Genomic DNA, 20,633 nt, shown 5'->3' with positions numbered 1-20,633 from the left:
AGCACTGACCCTCTGACAGTGTGGCACTCCCTCAGTACTGACCTTTCGACAGTGTGACACTCGCTCAGTACCCGACAGTGCGGCACTCCATCAGTACTGACCCTCTGTGACAGTGCGGCACTCCCTCAGCACTGACCCTCCAACATTGCGGCATTCCTTCAACACTGATCCTCGGACAGTGGGGCACTCCCTCGGTACTGACCCTCGGACAGTGGGGCATTCCCTTGGTACTGACCTTCTGACAGTGCGGTACTCCCTCAGTACTGACCCTCCAACAGTGCAGCACTCCCTCAGCACTGACCCTCCGACAGTGCAGCACTCCCTCAGTACTGACCCTGTGAGATAAAGAGGAATGAGATATTAAAGGCATTTGAAAACAGAGATGAGAATTTTAATATTTTCGTTTTCCAGACCAGATGCTGAATAAGACATGGAGTACAGGGGGCATTAATGAATTGAACGAGGTGTGCATTAATAGTTGGTTGTAGAATTGAGCATGCTGGTAGCTGTGGATGGTGGAATGTGGGATGTTGACTAGGATCACCCTGGATTTCTGTTGCATCCTGTATCAAGATTCAGCCTAATACTACAACTCCATCGCAGCAGCCGTCATAGAGCAGCTAGCTTCCTGATGGAGCAAAGGAGTTGAGTTCCTGTTAGAATGATTGAACTTAAATCATTTCCATCTCAGAAATGTGTGTCCCTCATCATTCAGGTCCCTTCCACCTTAAACCTGGACAAAAGGAGGGATTCATATGTGTAAGGGGTCATCTATAAAAGACAGAGATGAGGAGGAATTTCTTCTCTCAGATGGGAGTGAAAGTATGGAATTCTCTATCACAGAAGGCTGTCAAGGCTGGGTCATTAAGTATATTCAAGGCTGAGACAGACAGATGTTTAATCAATTAGGGGAATCAAGGGTTATGGGGAAAAGGCAGGAAGGTGAACTTAAGGATTCTCAGATCATCCACAATTTTATTGGGTGGCAGAGCAGACTTGATGGACTGATTGGCCAACTCCTGCTCCTTTCTTCTACTGTATAATGATATTAAAATAATCACAAATTAATTCAACAAGAATAAGAGTTCAATCCTTTGCCTGGGGAGCAGAAAGACAGTGCAGATGAAGAGAAACTGTTTCCACTGGTTGGGGATTCTAGACCTACGGGATAGTCTGAGAATGAGGGCCAGAGTGTTTAGGAGCGATGTTAGGAAGCACTTTGACACACAAAGGGTGGGAGAGGTTTGGGACTCTCTTCCATAAACAGTAGTGGATGCTGGATCATTTAAATCTAAGGTAGACACATTTTCGTTCAGCAAGGTCATTAGGGGATATGGGCCAAAGGCAGGTAAATGGAGCTAGGCCACAGATCAGCCATGATCTCTTTGCATAGTGGAACAGGCTTGAGGGGCTGAATGGCCTACTACTGTTCCTCTGTTCCTAGATCACAAAGTGGAATTCACTCTTATGGAGAATGATTGTGGTTCAGCAGCTTCATAGAAACATGAAATATAGGGACAGGAGGAAGCCATTTGGCCCTTCCAGTCTGCTCATAAGGAAAAAGGGAAAGAGGCACTCATCGAAGCTTTGCGTCTTACTGTCCTCAGGACATGTGCAAGAATGCCAAACTCTGGACCATCACCACAATTTATCCAAGGGAACAGGATGGTAAGTGGTTGGCGTGTTGACTCTGACTAAGCAAGGTGTTACCATGGTGAATAAGCAATGTGGGAAGCCATTCCCTGCAAACCAATTGAATCTCATACCTTGGTTTCAATTACCCGGGAGCTCAGGGAGCCTGTAGCTCCGTTCCTCACACCATAGCAACACCTCGGCCAATCAGATTTGCCTTGCCAACCAATCACTCTGGTAGTCTAAAGGTTTAGCAGTCTCCTTGGTTTTGGTATCAAATCTCCATTATGGTGTAGGGATCAGCCTTGAAGACCCTTCCCACTGCTTTAAAATGTAACGTTTCTTGTCTTAATCCTGATGACAGCAGAATAAAACCTTCAGATATGTTCAAGGGCCGTATTGCTAAGTTACTGAGGCAGATGTTGTTAAGTGAGACAGAGTAAAGTGGGAGGAGATTTGTGTGCTGTCTCTGTGTTCTGACATTGTGAACACCCCACATTTATACCCACAGCCCTGAGAAACAGGGAGATAAAGCAATGCAAGGTATGTGATGGGAGCTTGTATCCTTTTAGACCAAGTGTCCTGAATGGGAGACTCTGACTGCAGTGTGTAGCCCACAGTTCCCTCTCGCTCTAATGGTGGAACTGTCTGTGCTCTGACATACACAGCCATTACCGAGAGGCTACAGCATGTGGCCGACCCAGTCTGATTCACTAAGTGCAAGAGAAAGTCAGAAGGAGTAAAAAGTAGATGATTTTGTCAGCAGTAGCTGAGCCAAGAATATACCACCTACATGAAACAGATCTGAGCTGAAAGCAAGGAGCTTGTTGTCAACAGAAATAGAAGTTGCTGGAAAAGCTCGGCAGGTCTGGCAGTATCTGTGGAGAAAAATCAGAGCTAACGCTTCCGATCCAGTGACCCTTCCTCAGAATTCAAAAACCATGCAGAGTGGTGATGGACTATTAACCCAGAGATGCAGGTCATTTGTTTTTTGAGGACCCAAGTTCAAGTCCCACCCCAGCAGACAGTGGAGTTTGAATTCAGCACAAATCTGGATCTAAGAGTCTAATGATGACCATAAGATGATTGTCAGAAAATAAACACCCATCTACTGTTCTTGAGGGAAGGAAACTACCACCATTACCTGGTCCAGGTCTACATATGACTCCAGACCTGCAGCAATGTGGTTGACTCTTACCTGCCTCTGGGCAATTAGGGATGTGCAAAAATGTTGGTCCAGCCAGTGATACCCTCATCCTGTGAGTAAATATTTTTTAAAAATCATTGTTATTGTGTTCAGCTCCTGGGTCTCACACTTGTGGAAGGATATCTGGGTATTTGAGAGGGTGCAGATGGAACTTTACCAGAATGGAACAAGGGACAAGGGGCCCCAGTGAATGTGGAGAGATGGGAGAAGCTGGGATTATTCTCCCTAGAGAAGAAAGGGCTTCTTTCAAAGAAGCAGGTGATACAGTTCCTCAGGTCAAAGAATTGATAACTGGAGGACAAGATACTTGGTCAAAGAATCTGGGGTTGGGGGTGGGGGGCGGGGGTGGGGAATAGGAGGGATCATTTGCTTACTCTGTGAGTTACAGTGATCTGGAAAACACTGAGGGCGAAGGGAACAGATTCAAAAGGAACTTTCAAAATGAAATTAAATAAATATTTGGGAAAGAGAATGTTTGCTGAGCTGTGGCCCAGAGCGAGTGTGTGATATTATTGGGATAACGCTTCCAAAGCCCTGACACAGTCACCGGGAGCTGAATGGCCTCGTTCTGTGCTGTGTTGTTTCTATGACAGCATCAGCTACAGTCCTCCAACCTTTTCATTCCCCTGAATGCTACCAGGATTTGGCAGTGTGAGGGAAAATCTGCTTCTGATGTCTTTCTCGGTGATACTCCCCCACTGTGCAACCTTTCAACATTCATCTCCAAGATGCTTTAATAATGTGCAAATGTTTTCGAGGTGTTAACCCACGGATACCTGAATATATCTCGATATTTTCACTGCTATTACTCACAGCCTTGTCACTGTTACAGTGGAACTGGTTAGTGGCGATGAAGGGTCAATTTTCACACTCTGATCCTGAGGAACAGTTATAGAGTCCAGCACAGAAAGAGTCCCTTCACTTGAACTCATCCGTGCCAGCCAGTTATCCCAAATTAATCTCGTCCCATTTGATAGCATTTGGTCCATATCCCTCTAAACCCTTCCTATTCATATACCCATCCAGATGCCTTTTAAATGCTGTAATTGTACCAGCCTCCACCACTTCCTCTTTTATATCTTTCCCCTCTCACCCTAAACCTCCAATTCTAGATTTTCCCACCCCTGGGGAAAAGACTTTGCCCCTCATGATTTTAAAAAACCTCTATAAGGCCACCCCTCACCCTCGGATGCTCCAGGGAAAACAGTCCCAATCTATTCAGCCTCTCCCTATAGCTCAAATCCTCCAACCCTGGCAAAATCCTTTGTAATTCTTTTCTAAACCCTTCAAGTTTCACAACAGCTTTCTGATAAGAAGGAGACCAGAATTGCACGCAGTATTTGAAAAGTCAAAAGATACTGAGAGAACATTCTAAGCACTAACCAAAATATTATCCTCAAAATGCACTGCGAAATGCTGCTGGAATTGTATGAATTGTTTTCAAATGTTAGGAAGCACTTCTACACACATAAGGGTTGGAGAGATTTGGAACTCTCTTCCACAAACAGCAGTGGAAGCTGGATCAATTGTTAATTTTAAATCTGAGATCAATTATTTTTTGTAAAGCAAAAGTATTAAGGGATATGGGCTAAAGGCAGGTAAATGGAGTTAGGCCACACATCAGGCATGATCTCATTCATTGGCAGAACAGGCTGGAGGGGTCAGTGCTGTTGAAGAGTCAGTACTGAGGGAGTATGCATTGTAGGAGGGTCAGTGCTGAGGGAGTGCTGCACTGTCAGAGGGTCAGTACTGAGGGAGTGCTGCACTGTTGGAGGATTAGTATTGACGGAACTCTGCACTCTCGGAGGATATACTGAGGGAGTGCCGTACTATCAGAAGGTCAGTGCTGAGGGATGCTGCACTGTCGGAGGATCAGTGCTGAGGGAGTGCCGCACTGTCGGAGGGTCAATACTGAGAGAGTACTGCACTGTCGGAGGGTCAGTACTGAGGGAGTACCACACTATTGGAGGGTCAGTACTGAGGAAGTGCCACAGTCAGATGGTCAGCACTGAGAGTGTATCACGCAATCAGAGGGTCAGTACTGAGGGAGTGCCGCATTGTCAGAGGGTCTGTACTGAGGGAGTACTGCACCGTCAAAGGGTCAGTGCTGAGGGAGTGCCACACTGTCAGAGGGTCAGTGCTGAGGGAGTGCGCACTGTCAGAGGGTTAATACTGAGGGAGTGCCACAGTCAGATGGTCAGCGCTGAGAGTGTATCACGCTGTCAGAGGGTCAGTACTGAGGGAGTGCCGCACTGCCAGAGGGTCACTACAGAGGGAGTACTGCACCGTCAGAGGGTCAGTGCTGAGGGAGTGCTGCACTGTTGAAGGGTCAGTGCTGAGGGAATGCCGCACTGTTGGAGAGTCAGTGCTAAGGGAGTGCCGCACTGTCGGAGGGTCAGTGCTGAAGGAGTGCCGCACTATCGGAGGTCAGCACTGACGGAATGTTGCATTGTCGGAGGGTCAGTGCTGCATTGTCGGCTGTCAGTACTGAGTGAGTGCTGTCTGTCAGTTTCTAAGTACTGACTGTAATGCTCCCTGAATGTGCGGTGATAATTGTGGGGATGATGAATTATCTAGTGCTCGTGTTATCATGGCACTCTGGGTGCTATATAAATGCATGTTGTTGTTTATGTTGCAGCCCGACGTGAGGATCAGGCACTGACCATCCTGGCTCCGTCCCGGGATATTACGGTGAATGCTGGTGAGTCCGCCTGCTTCGAGTGTGAGATCCAGGCTCCTCCTGACGTTGACGTGGACTGGCTAACCAATGAGAAGCTGGTCCAGCCCGCCCTCCTAAACTGCAAGATGCACTTTGACGGCAAGAGGTGTAAGCTCCTTCTGAACTCGGTGCACGAGGACGATACCGGGGTGTACACCTGCAAGCTCAGCACTGCCAAAGGTGGGTAACAGAGCACAGCAAACCACAGCTGGAGGAGCCTGTTTGGCCCATCCAGAATACTCTGCCCCAATATAAACCAAGGAATCTCTGGAAAAGCTCAGCAGGTCTGGCAGCGTCTGTGGCAGAGTTAAAGTTTCGAGTCCAGTGACCCATCATCACAAGATATGGGACATGTTGCGTGCAATTCTGGTCTCCCTCCTATTGGAAGGATGTTGTGAAACTTGAAAAGGTTCAGAAAAGATTTATAAGGATGTTGCCAGGTTTGGAGGGCTTGAGCTATAAGGAGAGACTGAACAGGCTGGGGTGGTTTTCCCTGGAGCGTCGGAGGCTGAGGGGTGACCAAATAGAGGTTTATAAAATCATGAGGGGCATGGATAGGAAAAATAGACAAAGTCTTTTCCCTGGGGTGGGTGAGTCCAGAACTAGAGGGCATGGGTTTAAGGTGAGAGGGAAAAGATATGGAAGGAAGCTAGGGGGGACCTTTTTCACCCCGAGGGTGGTGCATGTATGGAATAAGCTGCCAGAGGAAGTGGTGGAGGCTGGTACAATTACAACATTTAAAAGGATGGGTATATGAATAGGAAGGGTTTAGAGGGAAATGAACAAGTGCTGTCAAATGGGACTAGATGGATTTAGGATATCTGGTCAGTATGGACTAGTTGGATGGAAGGGTTTGCTTCTGCGCTGTACATCTTTATGACTGTCTAAATTGCCCATAGTGTCCAGGCATATACAGACAAAGTGGATAAGGTCCAAAGTCACACGACACCAGGCTGTAGTCAAACAGATTTATTTGAAATCACAAGGTTTCAGAGTGCTGCCCCTTCTCTACCCGACTTCATCTGATGAAGGAGCAGAGCTCTGAAAGCTTGTGATTTCACATAATCAGTTGGACTATAATCTGGTGTTGTGTGACTTCTGACCTTGTCCACCTCAGTCCGACACCAGCACCTCCACATCAGACTAAGTGGATTAGTCATGAGAGACGCAGGGTTACAGGCATAGGGTAAAGGGGTATGGGTCTGGGAGGGTGCCCTTTGTTGGCTCAGTGTGGACCCAATGGGCCGGATGGCCTGCTTCTACATTGAAAGGAGTCTATGACTGTCGGTCAAACCGTTCTGAGGAAGGGCCACTAGACCTGGAACGTTAACTCTCATCTCTTTCCACAGACGCTGTCAGACCTGCCAGGCTTTTCCAGAGATTTCTCTTTTTATTTCTGAGCCTATGCTGATGTTCAGTATGATCAACGATGACCATCCAACTGGTCCCTCTTTGTTGAAATGTCAAGATGAAAAGTTTGCTCTCATTCTGTTAAATTCCAGAGAATTGTTCATCAAAGGGGCAACCCCTTAATAACAGCCCCTTTGTTACATCAACCCCAAATTGTTTAACCTCTGTTATCAAATTCTGGGCCTGGTCTCTGCAAGGGGTTTTCTAATCCCTGGGCCTGGTCTCGGTGAGGGGTTTCTGAGCCCTGGGCCTGGTCTCTGTGAGGGGTTTCTGAGCCCTGGCCCTGGTCTCGGTGAGGGGTTTCTGAGCCCTGGCCCTGGTCTCGGTGAGGGGTTTCTGAGCCCTGGGCCTGGTCTCGGTGAGGGGTTTCTGAGCCCTGGGCCTGGTCTGCATGAGGGGTTTCTGAGCTCTGGGCCTGGTCTCAGTGAGGGATAGCTGAGCCCTGAGACTGGTCTTGGTAAGGGTTTTCTGTGCCCTGGGTCTGGTCTCGATGATGGGTTTTAATGCCCTGGGCCTGTTCTCGGTGACGGCTTTCTGAGCCCTGGACCTGGTCTCGGCGAGGGGTTGCTGAGCCCTGGGCCTGCTCTCGGTGAGGGGTTTCTGATCCTTGGGCCTAGTCTGGGTGAGGGGTTTCTGAGACCTGGGCCTGGTGTCTGTGAGGGATTTCTGAGCCCTGGGCCTGATCTCAGTGACGGGTTGCTGATCCCTGGGCTGGTGTCTGTGAGGGATTTCTGAACCCTGGGCCTGGTCTCGGTGAGGGGTTTCTGTGCCCTGGGGCTGGTCTCGTTAAGGTGTTTCTGTGCCCTGGGCCTGGTCTTGGTGAGGGATTTCTGAGCCCTGGGCCTAGTCTCGGCCAGGGGCTTCTGAGCCCTGTGCTTGGTCTCGATGAGGGGTTTCTGCTTCCAAGCCTGGTCTGGGTGAGGGGTTTCTGAAAAATAGGCCTGGTCTGTGTGAGGTATTTCTGTGCCCTGGGCCTGGTCTCAGTGAGGGGTTTCTGATCTCTGGACCTGGTCTGGATGAAGGGTTTTTGAGCCCTGGACCCAGTTTCGTTGAGGGGTTTCATCGCCCTGGGCCTGCTCTCAGTGAGGGGTTTCTGAGCCCTGGACCCGGTCTCGGTGAGGGGTTTATGATCTCTGGCCTTTCTCCCTCCCACAGACGAGAAGACGTGTAGCGCTAAGCTGACTGTGCTTCCTTCCATCGCCCCGCTCTTCACCAGGAAGCTGGAGGATGTATTTGTGATCGAGGGCAGGACGGCCCACCTGGATGTGAAAGTGAGCGGGACTCCCCCGCCCACCATCACCTGGATGCACTACGGTAACCCCGACAACATAGCATGGAGAGAGGCTCTGGCTCCCATTCCACACCATGCCCGATGTTACAGCGTGCCGGGAGAACCCTACTGCCAAGCCAGCTCTTTACGTCTTGAGGCACTGTCACTGCCCTACTGCAGCAGTCAATTGGTATACAGCAATGTCCCACAGGCGTCTCCCTGAAACGGCTGAGCGAGCCGCTCTGCTCAAGAGTTAGGAGAATGGAGCTGGCATTGCCAGTGATGTCAGTCATCTCTTACTCGGCATTGGGGGTCAATTTTGGTCCATGATGCTTTGAAGAACCCTTGGAGATCTTCAGAAACATATTGGGGGGTGGGGGATGTTGGGGATTTCTAGTCACCCTGCCCTGTTGTAAAGACAGCACCTGTGGCCAGGCACTGAGATGATCAATGTAGACCTTGCACGAGAAGCCCAGCACAAATTATCTTCTGTGTCATACATTGCTCAGTGGGCAGTACTCTCACTCTGAGACAGGGGCTTCTGGGTTCAAGTCATCACCACAGGAACCTACCACACATACCCTCATTAGAAACAAGACCAGAAAAAGGGCATTCAGCTCCTCAAGACTGTCCTGTCCTTTGACAGGACCATGGCTGATGGAGTCTAGGCATCAATTCCACTTTCGTGACAATTCCTCATAACCCTCAGCTTCCTGATATTTTATAAAATTAATCTCCTTCTTCTTTTTAAATACTTATAGTGATCTAGTCTCCACATCTCTCTGGAGGAGTGAATTCCACTCACTAGCCTCTGAGAGAAAAAATTCCTTCACATATCAGTTTTAAAAGATTATTCTGGATTCTGTAATTATGTCCCCAGCTTGAAATTCCCCCAATAGTGAAAACATCTTCACGACATCTACCCTGTCAAATCCCCTCAGTCTTCTCAATTCTAATGAATAAAGGCTAACTATTGAGCTATTCTTGATAAATTAACCCCTTTATCCCAGGAATCAGCATAGTGAATTATTTTAAATTGACTCCAATGCCAGCTTATCCTTCCTTAAATAAGGGAACCAAAACTACCCAGTATTCTAGATGCAGCCTTACTAATACCCTGGATAATTGTAACAAGACTTCCATGTATTTAAACTCCAGCCCCTGAGCGATAAAGGTCAGCATGCCTTTTTAATTACTGATTGTACGTCTTGTCTTTCACGTACTAGGATGCCCAGATCCCTCTGTGGTGCACTTCCTTGGGAATCTCTCTCCTTTTAAATAATAATCTGACTTTTGTTTCTTTCTACAGAAGTGTGTGATCTCACATTTTCCTCCATTCAACTCTACCTAACCAGTTTTGCCCATTCTCTCAACCTAGCTCTCCCCCTTGCATATTCCTTATGTCCTCATCACAACCTGTCGCCTTACCTATTTTTGTATCACTAGCAAATTTGGATACAATACACACTATAACCTCCAGGTCCATTAATATAGAGAGTAAGTACTTCAGTAAGGTGTTCGACAAGGTGAGCAAGGTTAGATCTCATGGAAGCTGAAAATGTGTTGCTGGTTAAAGCGCAGCAGGTCAGGCAGCATCCAAGGAACAGGAAATTCGATGTTTCGGGCACAAGCCTTTCATCAGGATGAAGGGCTTGTGCCCGAAACGTCGAATTTCCTGTTCCTTGGATGCTGCTTGATCTGCTGCGCTTTAACCAGCAACACATTTTCCGCTCTGATCTCCAGCATCTGCAGACCTCATGTTTTTACTCGTAGATCTCATGGAATACAGGGAGAACTAGTCATTTGGATACAGAACTGGCTTAGAAGACAGAGGGTGGTGGTGGAGGGTTGTTTTTCAGACTGGTGGCCTGTGACTAGTGGGTGCCACAAGAATCGGTGCTGGGTCCACAACTTTTCGTCATTTATATAAATGATTTGGATGTGAACATAGGAAGTATAGTTAGTAAGTTTGCAGATAACACTGAAATTGGAGGTGTAGTGGACAGCAAAGAAGGTTACCCCAGATTACAATGGGATCTTGTCCAGATGGGCCAATGGGCTGAGGAGTGGCAAATGGAGTTTAATGTAGATAAGGTTGGAGGCTGTGATTGGGACATCCCTTGAGATGATCCCTTGTTTATGGTCTGGGAGATAATGGTTTGGCTATGGGAGGTGAGGTCATGGTTGAGGGGACAGTAGGAGGAATTATCTGTGAATTTGCACCTGGCTTCAGCGGTGTAGACATCAGTGCACTAAACTACCTTTGAATCCTCCCACTTCCTTCAAACCAAAGGGGTAGCCATGGGCACCTGCATGGGCCCCAGCTAATACCTGTCTCTTTGTTGCTACGTAGAGCAGTCCATCTTCCACAGTTACACCGGCACCATTCCCCACCTTATCCTCTACTACATTGATGATTGTATCGGCGCCACCTTGTGCTCCCGCAAGGAAGTTGAACAGTTTATCAACTTCACCAACACTTTCCACCCTGACCTTAAGTTCACCTGGACCATCTCAGACACCTCTCTCCTCTTCCTGGACCTCTCCAACTCTATCAACGGTGACCAACTCAACATTGACATCTTCTACAATCAACTCTCACAGCTACTTGGACTACACCTCCTTCCACCTACCTCCTGCAAAAATGCTATTGCTTATTCACAACTCCTCCACCTCCACCCCAGGAGGATCAGTTCCACCACAGAACACACTAGATGCCTCTTTCTTAAAAGACTGCAATTTCCCCTCCCACGTGGTTGATCATGCCCTCCAGCGCATCTCATCCACTTCCCGCACCTCCACCCTTGAACCCCACACCTCCAACCTCAACAAGGACAGAACCCCCCAGTCCACACCTTCCACCCCACCAACCTCTGGATATGTCACATCATCCTCCGCCATTTCTGCCACCTACAAACTGACCCCACCACCATAGATATATTTCCCTTCCCACCCCTATCCGTTTTCTGTAAAGAGCATTCCCACCGTGACTGCCTCGTCAGTTCCACGCATCCCAAAACCCACCCTCTCCTCCCAACACCTTACCCTGCCACCGCAGGAATTGCAAAACCTGCGCCTACACCTTAGGTCCTGGCCACCCAACGCCTGGAGGAAGAACACCCCATCTTCCGCCTCGGGACCCTCCAACCCCATGGCATCAATGTGGATTTCACCAGTTTCTTCATTTCCCCTCCCCCAACCTTATCCCAGTTCCAACCTTCCAATTTGGCACCGCCCTCTTGACCTGTCCACCTTCCTTCCCATCTATCTGCTCCACCCTCCTCACCGACCTATCACTGTCACCCCCACCTCCAACTCTCAGTTACCTTTCCCCCAGCCCTACCCCCTCCCATTTATCTCTCCACTCCCTCGGCTCACAGCCTCATTTCAGATGAAGGGCTTTTAGCCAAAACATCAATTCTCCTGCCCCTCGGATACTACATGACCTGCTGTGCATTTCCAGCACCACACTCTCAATTCTAATCTCCAGCATCTGCAGTCCTCACCTTTACCTGCATATCCCTCCAAACCTTTCCTCTTCATGTAACTGTCCAAATGTCTTTTAAACATTGTAACTGTACCCACATCCATCACTTCCTCAGGAAGTTAGTTCCACATGCGAACTATCTGTATAAAGAATCTGTATAAATCTCTTTCCTCTCACCTTAAAAATGTTCCTCCAAATGTTGATGAAGAAGCTCTTGCTGTTTGGTTTTATATTTCTTGCCAATTTACTTTCAAAATTAATTTTCTCCAATTTTGTTAGCCTCTTGGTCAACTGCAGCTGAACTTCCTAATAAAATTCTGGCTGACCTTTCTGACCTAGTTTTCATCCCTTTATATACGTGAGATTCCCACATAGCCCAGGAAGATACGTCTCCTGCACTTCCTCAGTCTATCAAAGAACTGTTAATTAATCCAAATAATATATTTATTTATTTTTGAGTAAAAATTGTAATAATATCTTGGTTGTACAAAACATTAACATTGCTGAGAAAGAGCGAGGCATATTGCTGATGTTTTGGTCTTGCATTCGACACCGGTCCAAAAAGATTTTCTGTTTACCACAGAATTAAAGGACTGTGTCTGATGTCACTGAAATGCCAGGTTCCAACCTGAACCCAACAGTATCTCCCGCGGTTGGCGGTAACAGTCAGTACTCTATAATCCCTTGCTTGCTAAAGCCACAGCAGGATGTTCAATGTTACAAACCATTCAGACAGCACTCGCTAAACAGCTCAATGTGCTGATAGCAGCACTGGCCATTTCAGGTGACCAGTTCAGCTCGTAATGGGGGTCATTTACAATTGGGAAAAGCCAGTCACTTGGCAGCCCATGCTGTGCAAACAAAAGGGACATGTCCAGGTCTCATGTCGCGAGCTTGAGGAGCTTATACCTGGCTCATAATCTTGCAGTGCACCAGCCAATCCGAGCCAACTTGTCACTGTCAGCCTTTTCTCCCGTGGTAACAATTGTTGGGACGCTGTGCAATTTGGCATTCTTGCATTTATGCTGATGAGCACATCTTCAGAAACATCTCTATCTCTCTCCCTTTTTTGGTTGTCTCTTTTTCTTGTTCTCTCCATTTTGCTTTTTCTCTCTTGCTCTGTCTCTCTCTGTTTTCTCTCTCTTGCTCCCATTTTTCTTCTCTCTTTTGCTTTCTCTCTCTCTCTTGCACTCTTCTCTCTCTTGTCCATTGTCACTTGCTCTCTCTCTGTGCCACTTTTCTCTTTCTTGGTCCATCGCTCTCTTGCTCTGTCTGATCCACACTCTATCTCACTTTCTTGTGCCCATTCTCTCTCTCTTGATCCCTCCATTTAATTCTCTCCCTTGCTCCCCCTTTGCCTTTTTCTTGCTTTTGTTCCCTCTCTCTTGCTCATTCTCTCTCTGTCTTTTCCCTCTCGCTTACCTACTCTCCCCCTCACTCTGCCTTTTCCCTCTCACTTGCCCACTCTCCCTCTCTCTGCCTTCTCCCCTGTCTCTTGCCCACTCTCAATCTCTCTGCCATTTTCCCTCTCCCTTGCCCACTCTCCCTCTCTGCCTTTTTCCTTATCATTTACTCACTCTCCCTCTCTTGGCCTTTTTCCCTCTCACTTGCCCACTCTCTTAGCTCTTTCCCTCTCCCTTGCCCACTCTTCCTCTCTCTCTGCCTTTTACCTCTCTCATGCCCACTCCCCCTCTCTCTGCCTTTTTCCCTCTCCCTTGTCCACTCTCTCTCTCTGCCTTTTCCCCTCTCTCTTGCCCACTCTCCCTCTCTCTACTTTCCTCCTCTCACTTGCCCACTCTCCCTCTCTCACTGCCTTTTTCCTTCTCGTTTACCCACTCTCACTCTCTCTGTCTTTTTCTCTCTCGCTTGCCCACTCTCCCACTTCCTCTCTCTGCCGTTTTCCCACGCCCTTGCCCAGTCTCCCTCTCTCTCTGCCTTTTTCCTTCTCGTTTACCCACTCTCCCTCTCTCTGCCTTTTCCTTCTCCTTTGCCCATTCTCCCTCTCTCTGCCTTTTCCCTCTCCCTTGCCCACTCTCCCTCTCTCTGTTCCTTTTTTCCCCTCTCCCTTGCCCACTCTCTCTCTCTCTCTCTACCTTTTCCCTCTCCCTGGCCCACTCTCCCTCTCTCTGTTCCTTTTTTCCCCTCTCCCTTGCCCACTCTCTCTCTCTCTCTCTACCTTTTCCCTCTCCCTGGCCCACTCTCCCTCTCTCTGCCTTTTCCCTCTCCCTGGCCCACTCTCCCTCTCTCTGCCTTTTCCCTCTCCCTTGCCCACTCTCCCTCTGTCTCTCTGCCTTTTTCCCTCTCTCTTGCCCACTCTCCCTCTCTGTCAATTCCCTTTCCCTTGCCCACTCTCCATCTCCCTCTTCCTCTTTCCCTGTCCCTTGCCCACTCTCCCTCTCTCTCTGCCTTTTTCCCACTCCCTTTCCCACTCTCCCTCTCTCTGCCATTTTCCCTCTCCCTTGTCCACTCTCCTTCTCTCTGTCTTTTCCTTCACACTTGCCGACTCTCCCTCTCTCCATGCCTTTTTCCTCTCTCTTGGCCGCTCTCCCTCTCTCTGCCTTTTCCCCTCTCGCTTGCCCACTTTCCCTTTCTCTCTCTGCGTTTTCCCTCCCCCTTGCCCACTCTCCCTCTCTCTGCCTTTTTCCCTCTCCCTTGCCCACTTTCTGTTACTCTCTCTGCCTTTTCCCTCTCTCATGCCCTCTCTCCCTGTCTTTTTCCTTCTCCCTTCCCCACTCTTCATCTCTCTGCTTTTTCCCTCTCTCTTGCCCACTCCCCCTCTCTCTGCCTTTTTCCCTCTCCCTTCTCCACTCTCCCTCTCTCTCTGCCCTTTTCCCACTCTCTTGCCCATTCTCTCTCTCTCTCTCTCTCTCTGCCTTTTCTCCTCTCCCTTGCCCACACTCCCTCTCTCTGCCTTTTTCCCTCTCTCTTGCCCATTCTCTCTCTCCCTCTCTCTGCCTTTTCCCCTCTCACTTGCCCACTTTCCCCCTCTCTGCCTTTTTTCCTCTCGCTTGCCCATTCTCCCTCTCTCTGTCATTTTCCTTCTCCCTTACTCACTTTTCATCTCTCTGCCTTTTCCCCTCTCTCTTGCCCACTTCCCCTCTCTCTGCCCTTTTCCCTCTCTCTTGCCCACTCCCCCCTCTCTGTCTTTTTCCCTCTCTCTTGCCCACTCTCCCTCTCTCTGCCTTTTCCTCTCACTTGCCCACTTTCCCTCTCTGCCTTTTTCCCTCTCGCTTGCCCACTCTCCCTCTCTCTCTTGCTCTTTGCCTTTTTCCCTCTCTCTTGCCCACACTCTCTCACTCTCCTGTCTTCAGCGGTAATGACGGTTAAAGTGCTCTGATGTCCTATTTCTTTGTTCGGCAGGTGAGCGGGTGGTGGAGACGGAGGAGGTGCGTATTGTGCGGGACCAGGGCTTCCACTCACTGATCATCCTTCACGCAGTCAGTGAGAATGAGGGCGAGTACGCTGCTATTGCCCAGAACCCTCATGGTGACGCCTTCTGCTCAGCTGACCTCTACGTGGAAGAGCCTCGCCCAGTGGTCTCCTCACCAATGTAAGGAAACAGCAGGGGGTAGGCTTCAGTATAGGGCACAAATGCATTTCCATCGCGCCTTATACCACCTCAGGCAGTCCGGAAGATTCTGAGAGCCAATGAGGTACTGTGAGAGTGCAGCCACACTGTTGCACTGTGGGAAATACAGCACCACATTAGTGCACAGCAAGATTTCACTCATGTCTTGAAGAGAAATGGCCAAGGAGTCATTTTATTTTCTAGTGGGGTTGATTGAGGGTCACTGTTGGCCCAGGAGAGTAGGGCGACCCTGAAATGACTGAGATGTCTACTTGTCCAATTCTGAGGGAAGGTGTGGGAAAGTGCCTCCATTTGTCACCTCAGCTGATGGACAGTACCTCTGCTAGTGCAGCACGCCGTCTATGTTACACCGGTCTGCCTGAGGAAGGAGCACCACACAATCGCTTGTATGAAGCACCATGTCATGTGGAGATCTCCATTGTTAGCACTTGGGCAGGATTCTGCAGGATCGCTGGTGTTCCTGAGGTCATGGGAAGGCCTTCCTCTCTGGTCAGACTCTATTGAAGTTGGGCCAGATATGGAGACTCCACTTCAGTCACACTCATTTCTCATGGTCAGCACATCCCTCAAGGGTGGGTTTTTGTGATCAGTTTGTCCCACAGTCCCAAGTTTCTAGGATCAAGAGATCCTTCAGGCCTGGAATTTTGTGGCCAGTTGATCTCCAGCTTGTTCTTCTATAACACAATGGTTGTGTTCTCGTGCAACCCCGGGTTATAGAAAAATCACACCTTAGAAACAACGCTTAAAGTGTTGGTGATGTAATCATGTTACAGTCAACACATGTTTTAAAACCTTGGGCTTAAGAAACAATGTTCACACTGCGTCATCATGTTACAGCAAGTTTGCATTAGCGAACCACGTGTTATTGCAAAATGACCTGTACCGTGTTTGAATTTATATTGTTAATAGATCTCTCAAATCTGAATTCCCAGTAGCAAAGGATCCTGCAAGTCTGAGTTTTACTCATCAGTGTCTGGAATTACAAGGTGCATAGATCCTTTCAGTCAGCTACAGTAGATCCCTCGTGTCTCAATTTCTACAGACACAGGACTCTATGTGTTTGACTGTCTGTAGTCATTAGATCAGCTGTGTCTGGGTCCATGATGGTCAGTAGATCCCTTCTGGCCGAGTATCTGTGGTAATTGATCACTTAAAATATACAATGTAGAACAGTACAGCACAGTACAGGCCCTTTGCCCCTGGATGTTGTGCCAACCTTTTATCCTACTCTAAGATCAGACTAACCTACATATCCTTCATTGTACTATCATCCATATGCCTAACCAAGAGTCGTTTAAATTTCCCTAATGTATCTGACGCTGGCAGTGCATTCCACACACACATCACTGTTTGAATAAAGAACCTACCTCTGACATCTCCCTAAACCTTCCTTCAATTATCTTAAAATTATGCCCCTTCAGCCCTGGGAAAATGTCTCTGGCTATCCACCCTATCTATGCCTCTCACCATTTTATACACCTCTATCAATTCACTTCTCATCCATTTTTGCTCCAATGAGAACAGCCCTAGGTCCCTCAACCTTTCTTCATTAGCGATGCCCTCCAGTCCAGGCAGCATCCTGCAAATCTCCTCTGCACCCTCTCTAAAGCATCCTCTCATGAGGCGACCAGAACTGAACACAATATTCCAAGTGTGGTCTAACCAGGGCTCTATAGAGCTGCAGCATAACTTCGTGGCTCTTAAACTTAATCCCCCTGCTAATGAAAGCCAGCACACCATACACCTTCTTAACAACCCTATCAAACTGGGTGGCAACTTTGAGAGATCTATGGACATGGACCCCAACATCCCTCTGGTCCTCCACACTGCCACGAACCCTGCCTTTAACCCTATATTTTGAATTCAAATTTGACCATCCAAAGTGAACAACTTCACACTTTCCCAGGTTGAACTCCATCTGCCATTTATCAGCTCAGTTTGTATCCTGTCAATGTCCCTTTGCAACCTACAACAGGCCTCCACACTATCCACAACTCCATCACCCTTTGTGTCATCAACAAACTTCCTAACCCACCCTTCCACTTCCTCATCCTAGTCATTTATAAAAATCACAACGAGCAGTGGTCCCAGAACTGATTCCTGCAGAGCACCACTGCTCACTGAGCTTCAGGCTGAGTACTTTGCATCTACTACCACCCTCTGTCTTCCATGGGCCATCCAAGTCTGTATCCAGACAGATAGGTTTCCCTGTATCCCATGCCTCCTTACTTTCTGAATGAGCCTACCACAGAGAACTTTATCAGAAGCCTTGCTACTATCCATATACGCCACAAAAACTGCTCTACCTTCATCAACTTGTGTCCATGTATCAGCAGGCAGTAAATCCATTGTGCCTATCCAGCCCTTTAAATCAGATTATCCTCAGCCTTCTAACATACATAAATTACAGACTGAGAGTCCACACATTGACCTGTGTTCCCTTTCCCTCAGGTGATTAACTTACTTGCAGAGCCCATTAAAGGATTGTTATAGAATTCAGCCTGATGGGATTTGAACCTGGGTCCCTAGAATGTTACTTGAGGGTCTGGATTAATAGGCTAGCGACAATACCCCTAGGCCATTCCCTTAGCTCAGTGCCTTGGCCCTGCTTTCCCCCCCTTGCCCTGTGAACCTTGTTGCCCTCAGAACTCTTAACAACTGCCCCTCACCTTCTCTCCTCTGTCCCTAGGGCCAAACTGGAGAAGATGCCATCAATCCCTGAGGAGCCGGAAGTTCCGGAAAACGAGACTGAGCGCTTCACCATGCCGGACTTCATTAAACCCATCCAGAATGTGGAAGTGACGGAAGGCAAGGATGCGGTGCTGGAGTGCCAGGTGACGGGGCTGCCCTATCCTGCCATCACCTGGTATCATAATGGTCACAAGCTGGACAGTACAGACGAGAGGAGAATGACACAGTGTATGTACACTCACTCGAACCTCCAGGGGGAGGCGCTAACAGACAAGGCTGTGTACTAGTGGCCGTGGTTAGCCTGAAGTTTGTCAGGATGTAAGAGGCCATTGGGTAGGGCAATGGATTAGTGGTATTATACTAGACTAATTATCCAGACACTCTTCTAATGTTCTGGGGCTCTGGCTTCAAATCCTGTGGGATTGGAAATCAACAATAATTTTTTTTATTAAATCTGAATTTATTGATAATGATTGGTGAGGCAAGACCCATTTGGGTCACTAATGTCCTTTCGGGAAGGAAACTGCCATCCTTACCTGGTCTGGCCTCCATGTGACTCCAGACCCACAGCCATGTGTGGTTGAGTTTTAGCTGCCCTCTGGGTAATAAACACTGGCTTGGTCAGTGACATCCACATTCTGGGAATGAATACAAAATACAGTTGTCACGTGATCGTATTTCAGACAAGACAGAAAACCAGAGGTTCCTTCAGCCCTCTCTTGTTTGTGAAATTTATAGATGATTTGCATAAAAATGTAGATGGTCTGATCAGTAAGTTTGCAGAAACAAAAATTGCTGGAGTTCTGTAATGGGTTTGAGTCCCACCATAGCAGACTGTGAAACTTGAAATCAGTTTTGTTTTTAAAACATGGAATCAGTGAACATGGAAACATGCTGATTGTAAAAACCCATCTGGTTCACTAATGTCCTTGAGGGAAGGAAACTATCATCCTCACCTGGTCTGGCCTTCATGTGACTCCAGACCTGCAGCTGTGAGGGTGACTCTCACCTGCCCTCTGAAATGGCCGAACAACCCACTCAGTCACTCCCATTACTACATCCAACAGCTCAACCATCATCAACAAGTGCGGGACTCCCATCAAAGCTCTCAGAATCATTCATGGTCCTTTCCATCCTCGACTCCTTGACAGACCTTTCTGGATCATAACGGGTGATCCAGTGCTTGTGAAACGTTCTGGAATTGTGACTGTTTGCGCAGAGCGAAGAGAATACGGACCAGGAGTAGGCCTATAGGAGTAGGCCTATCCAGCATTCACTGCCTCCTGTCAATGGCCGAACACCAAAGGCTCTATGACCATGAGGTGGGTCATGGGTCACATGGTGCCTGAGGTGAGGTCAGCTGACCTAGCCGGGCATGGGTCAGAGGTCACGGTCACACACAAAATGCCCCACTGACTGAGAGAGGTCACCTCACCCCCCCTCCCCCGTCCCTGCTTGCTGCCCACCTCATGCCTTTTTAACGGTTTCATCATCATTGGCTTCTCTCCGCCACAGATAAAGACATCCATCGCTTGGTCATTCGCTGTGCTGACCATTCTCACGCAGGAGTATATAAAAGTGTCATAGCCAACAAGGTGGGGAAGGCCACCAGCTACGCCCACGTATATGTATCCGGTAAGATCCTGTCCCGACTGTGACTGGCATACTCAGTGGCAACCCCATAACCCAGCAGCATGACTGTTACTAACTCCCAGCAGCAAACAGATCTCTGTCTGCAGCACAGAGGTAGGCCATTCGGCCCCACCTGTCCCAACTGGCCTTTCTGTCCCACTCGAGCCTCCTCCCATCTTTCCACATCAAACACAATCAGTGTATAACCCTTCCCTGTCATCTCCCTCAAATGTTCCTCATTGAGTCTCCGCTGAACACTGGTGTGAATATTGACTTCCCACAGGCGGGAGTGAGTGAGCTCATCATTCTCCGTAGGGATTTCTTGGTGACTAGCTTCATACTGATGGACTCAAGTTATGCTGTTTCCCACAAGAGGAAATGTTCTCTCTGTTTCCTCTCTAGCAACATAAACACATGGAAAATAGGAGCAGGAGTAGGCTATTCGGCCCTTCCAGCCTGCTCCACCATTCTGTACGATCATGGCTGACCATCTAACTCAGCCCCCTGTTCCTGCTTACTCCCCTGTTTCCTTTGTATCCTTCAGTCTTTGGAACCACAGTCATTCTTCTATATTAGTGGAATCATGGAAAGAATACGTTACACCAATAGAATAGGTTTCCAATCATTCAAAGCCCCATAGGTAAACCCAATGGCCCATGACCTGCAGTTTCACACTCTGACCTGTTCTGGTTCACATCCCTTCCCATCAACCCTCCGCGAATGAGGGTGTAACTGCTCAGGATGGTGACCATCTGCCAGATGGACGGAAAGGAGGTGGGTGCAGAATCAGAGTAGAATAACTAGGAGGGTGTCACATCTGCTCCATCCACTCCATCCCCACACAGTTGCTTTCCCTCCACTGACCCCATTCACATTGCCTTAGCACCTTCCACACTCGCACCTCGACCCGGTCAGATTTGTCCAACCAGAGATGGACTCCCTTGATACAAGAAACACAGGGCATGGCCAAGAGCGTGGGTCATTGAAGGTCACCCC

The 20,633-nt window shown here is 48.4% G+C and overlaps 1 protein-coding gene across 1 annotated transcript in view; it reads left to right on the top strand.

The window, feature by feature from the left end:
* Nucleotides 1-20,633, top strand: part of spega (striated muscle enriched protein kinase a) — a 198,003-nt gene that overhangs the window by 55,016 nt on the left and 122,354 nt on the right. Inside the window, exons 8-12 of the mRNA XM_060827721.1 lie at nucleotides 5,478-5,738; nucleotides 8,124-8,282; nucleotides 15,086-15,275; nucleotides 18,004-18,233; nucleotides 19,521-19,640. Coding sequence (XP_060683704.1) covers nucleotides 5,478-5,738; nucleotides 8,124-8,282; nucleotides 15,086-15,275; nucleotides 18,004-18,233; nucleotides 19,521-19,640 — 960 coding nt within the window. The remainder of the gene's footprint in view (nucleotides 1-5,477; nucleotides 5,739-8,123; nucleotides 8,283-15,085; nucleotides 15,276-18,003; nucleotides 18,234-19,520; nucleotides 19,641-20,633) is intronic.

This window comes from Hemiscyllium ocellatum, chromosome 7, assembly GCF_020745735.1.
Source record: "Hemiscyllium ocellatum isolate sHemOce1 chromosome 7, sHemOce1.pat.X.cur, whole genome shotgun sequence".
Taxonomy (NCBI): domain Eukaryota; kingdom Metazoa; phylum Chordata; class Chondrichthyes; order Orectolobiformes; family Hemiscylliidae; genus Hemiscyllium; species Hemiscyllium ocellatum.
Note: the sequence above shows the minus strand (reverse complement) of the source record. Positions and strands in the feature narration are given on the sequence as shown.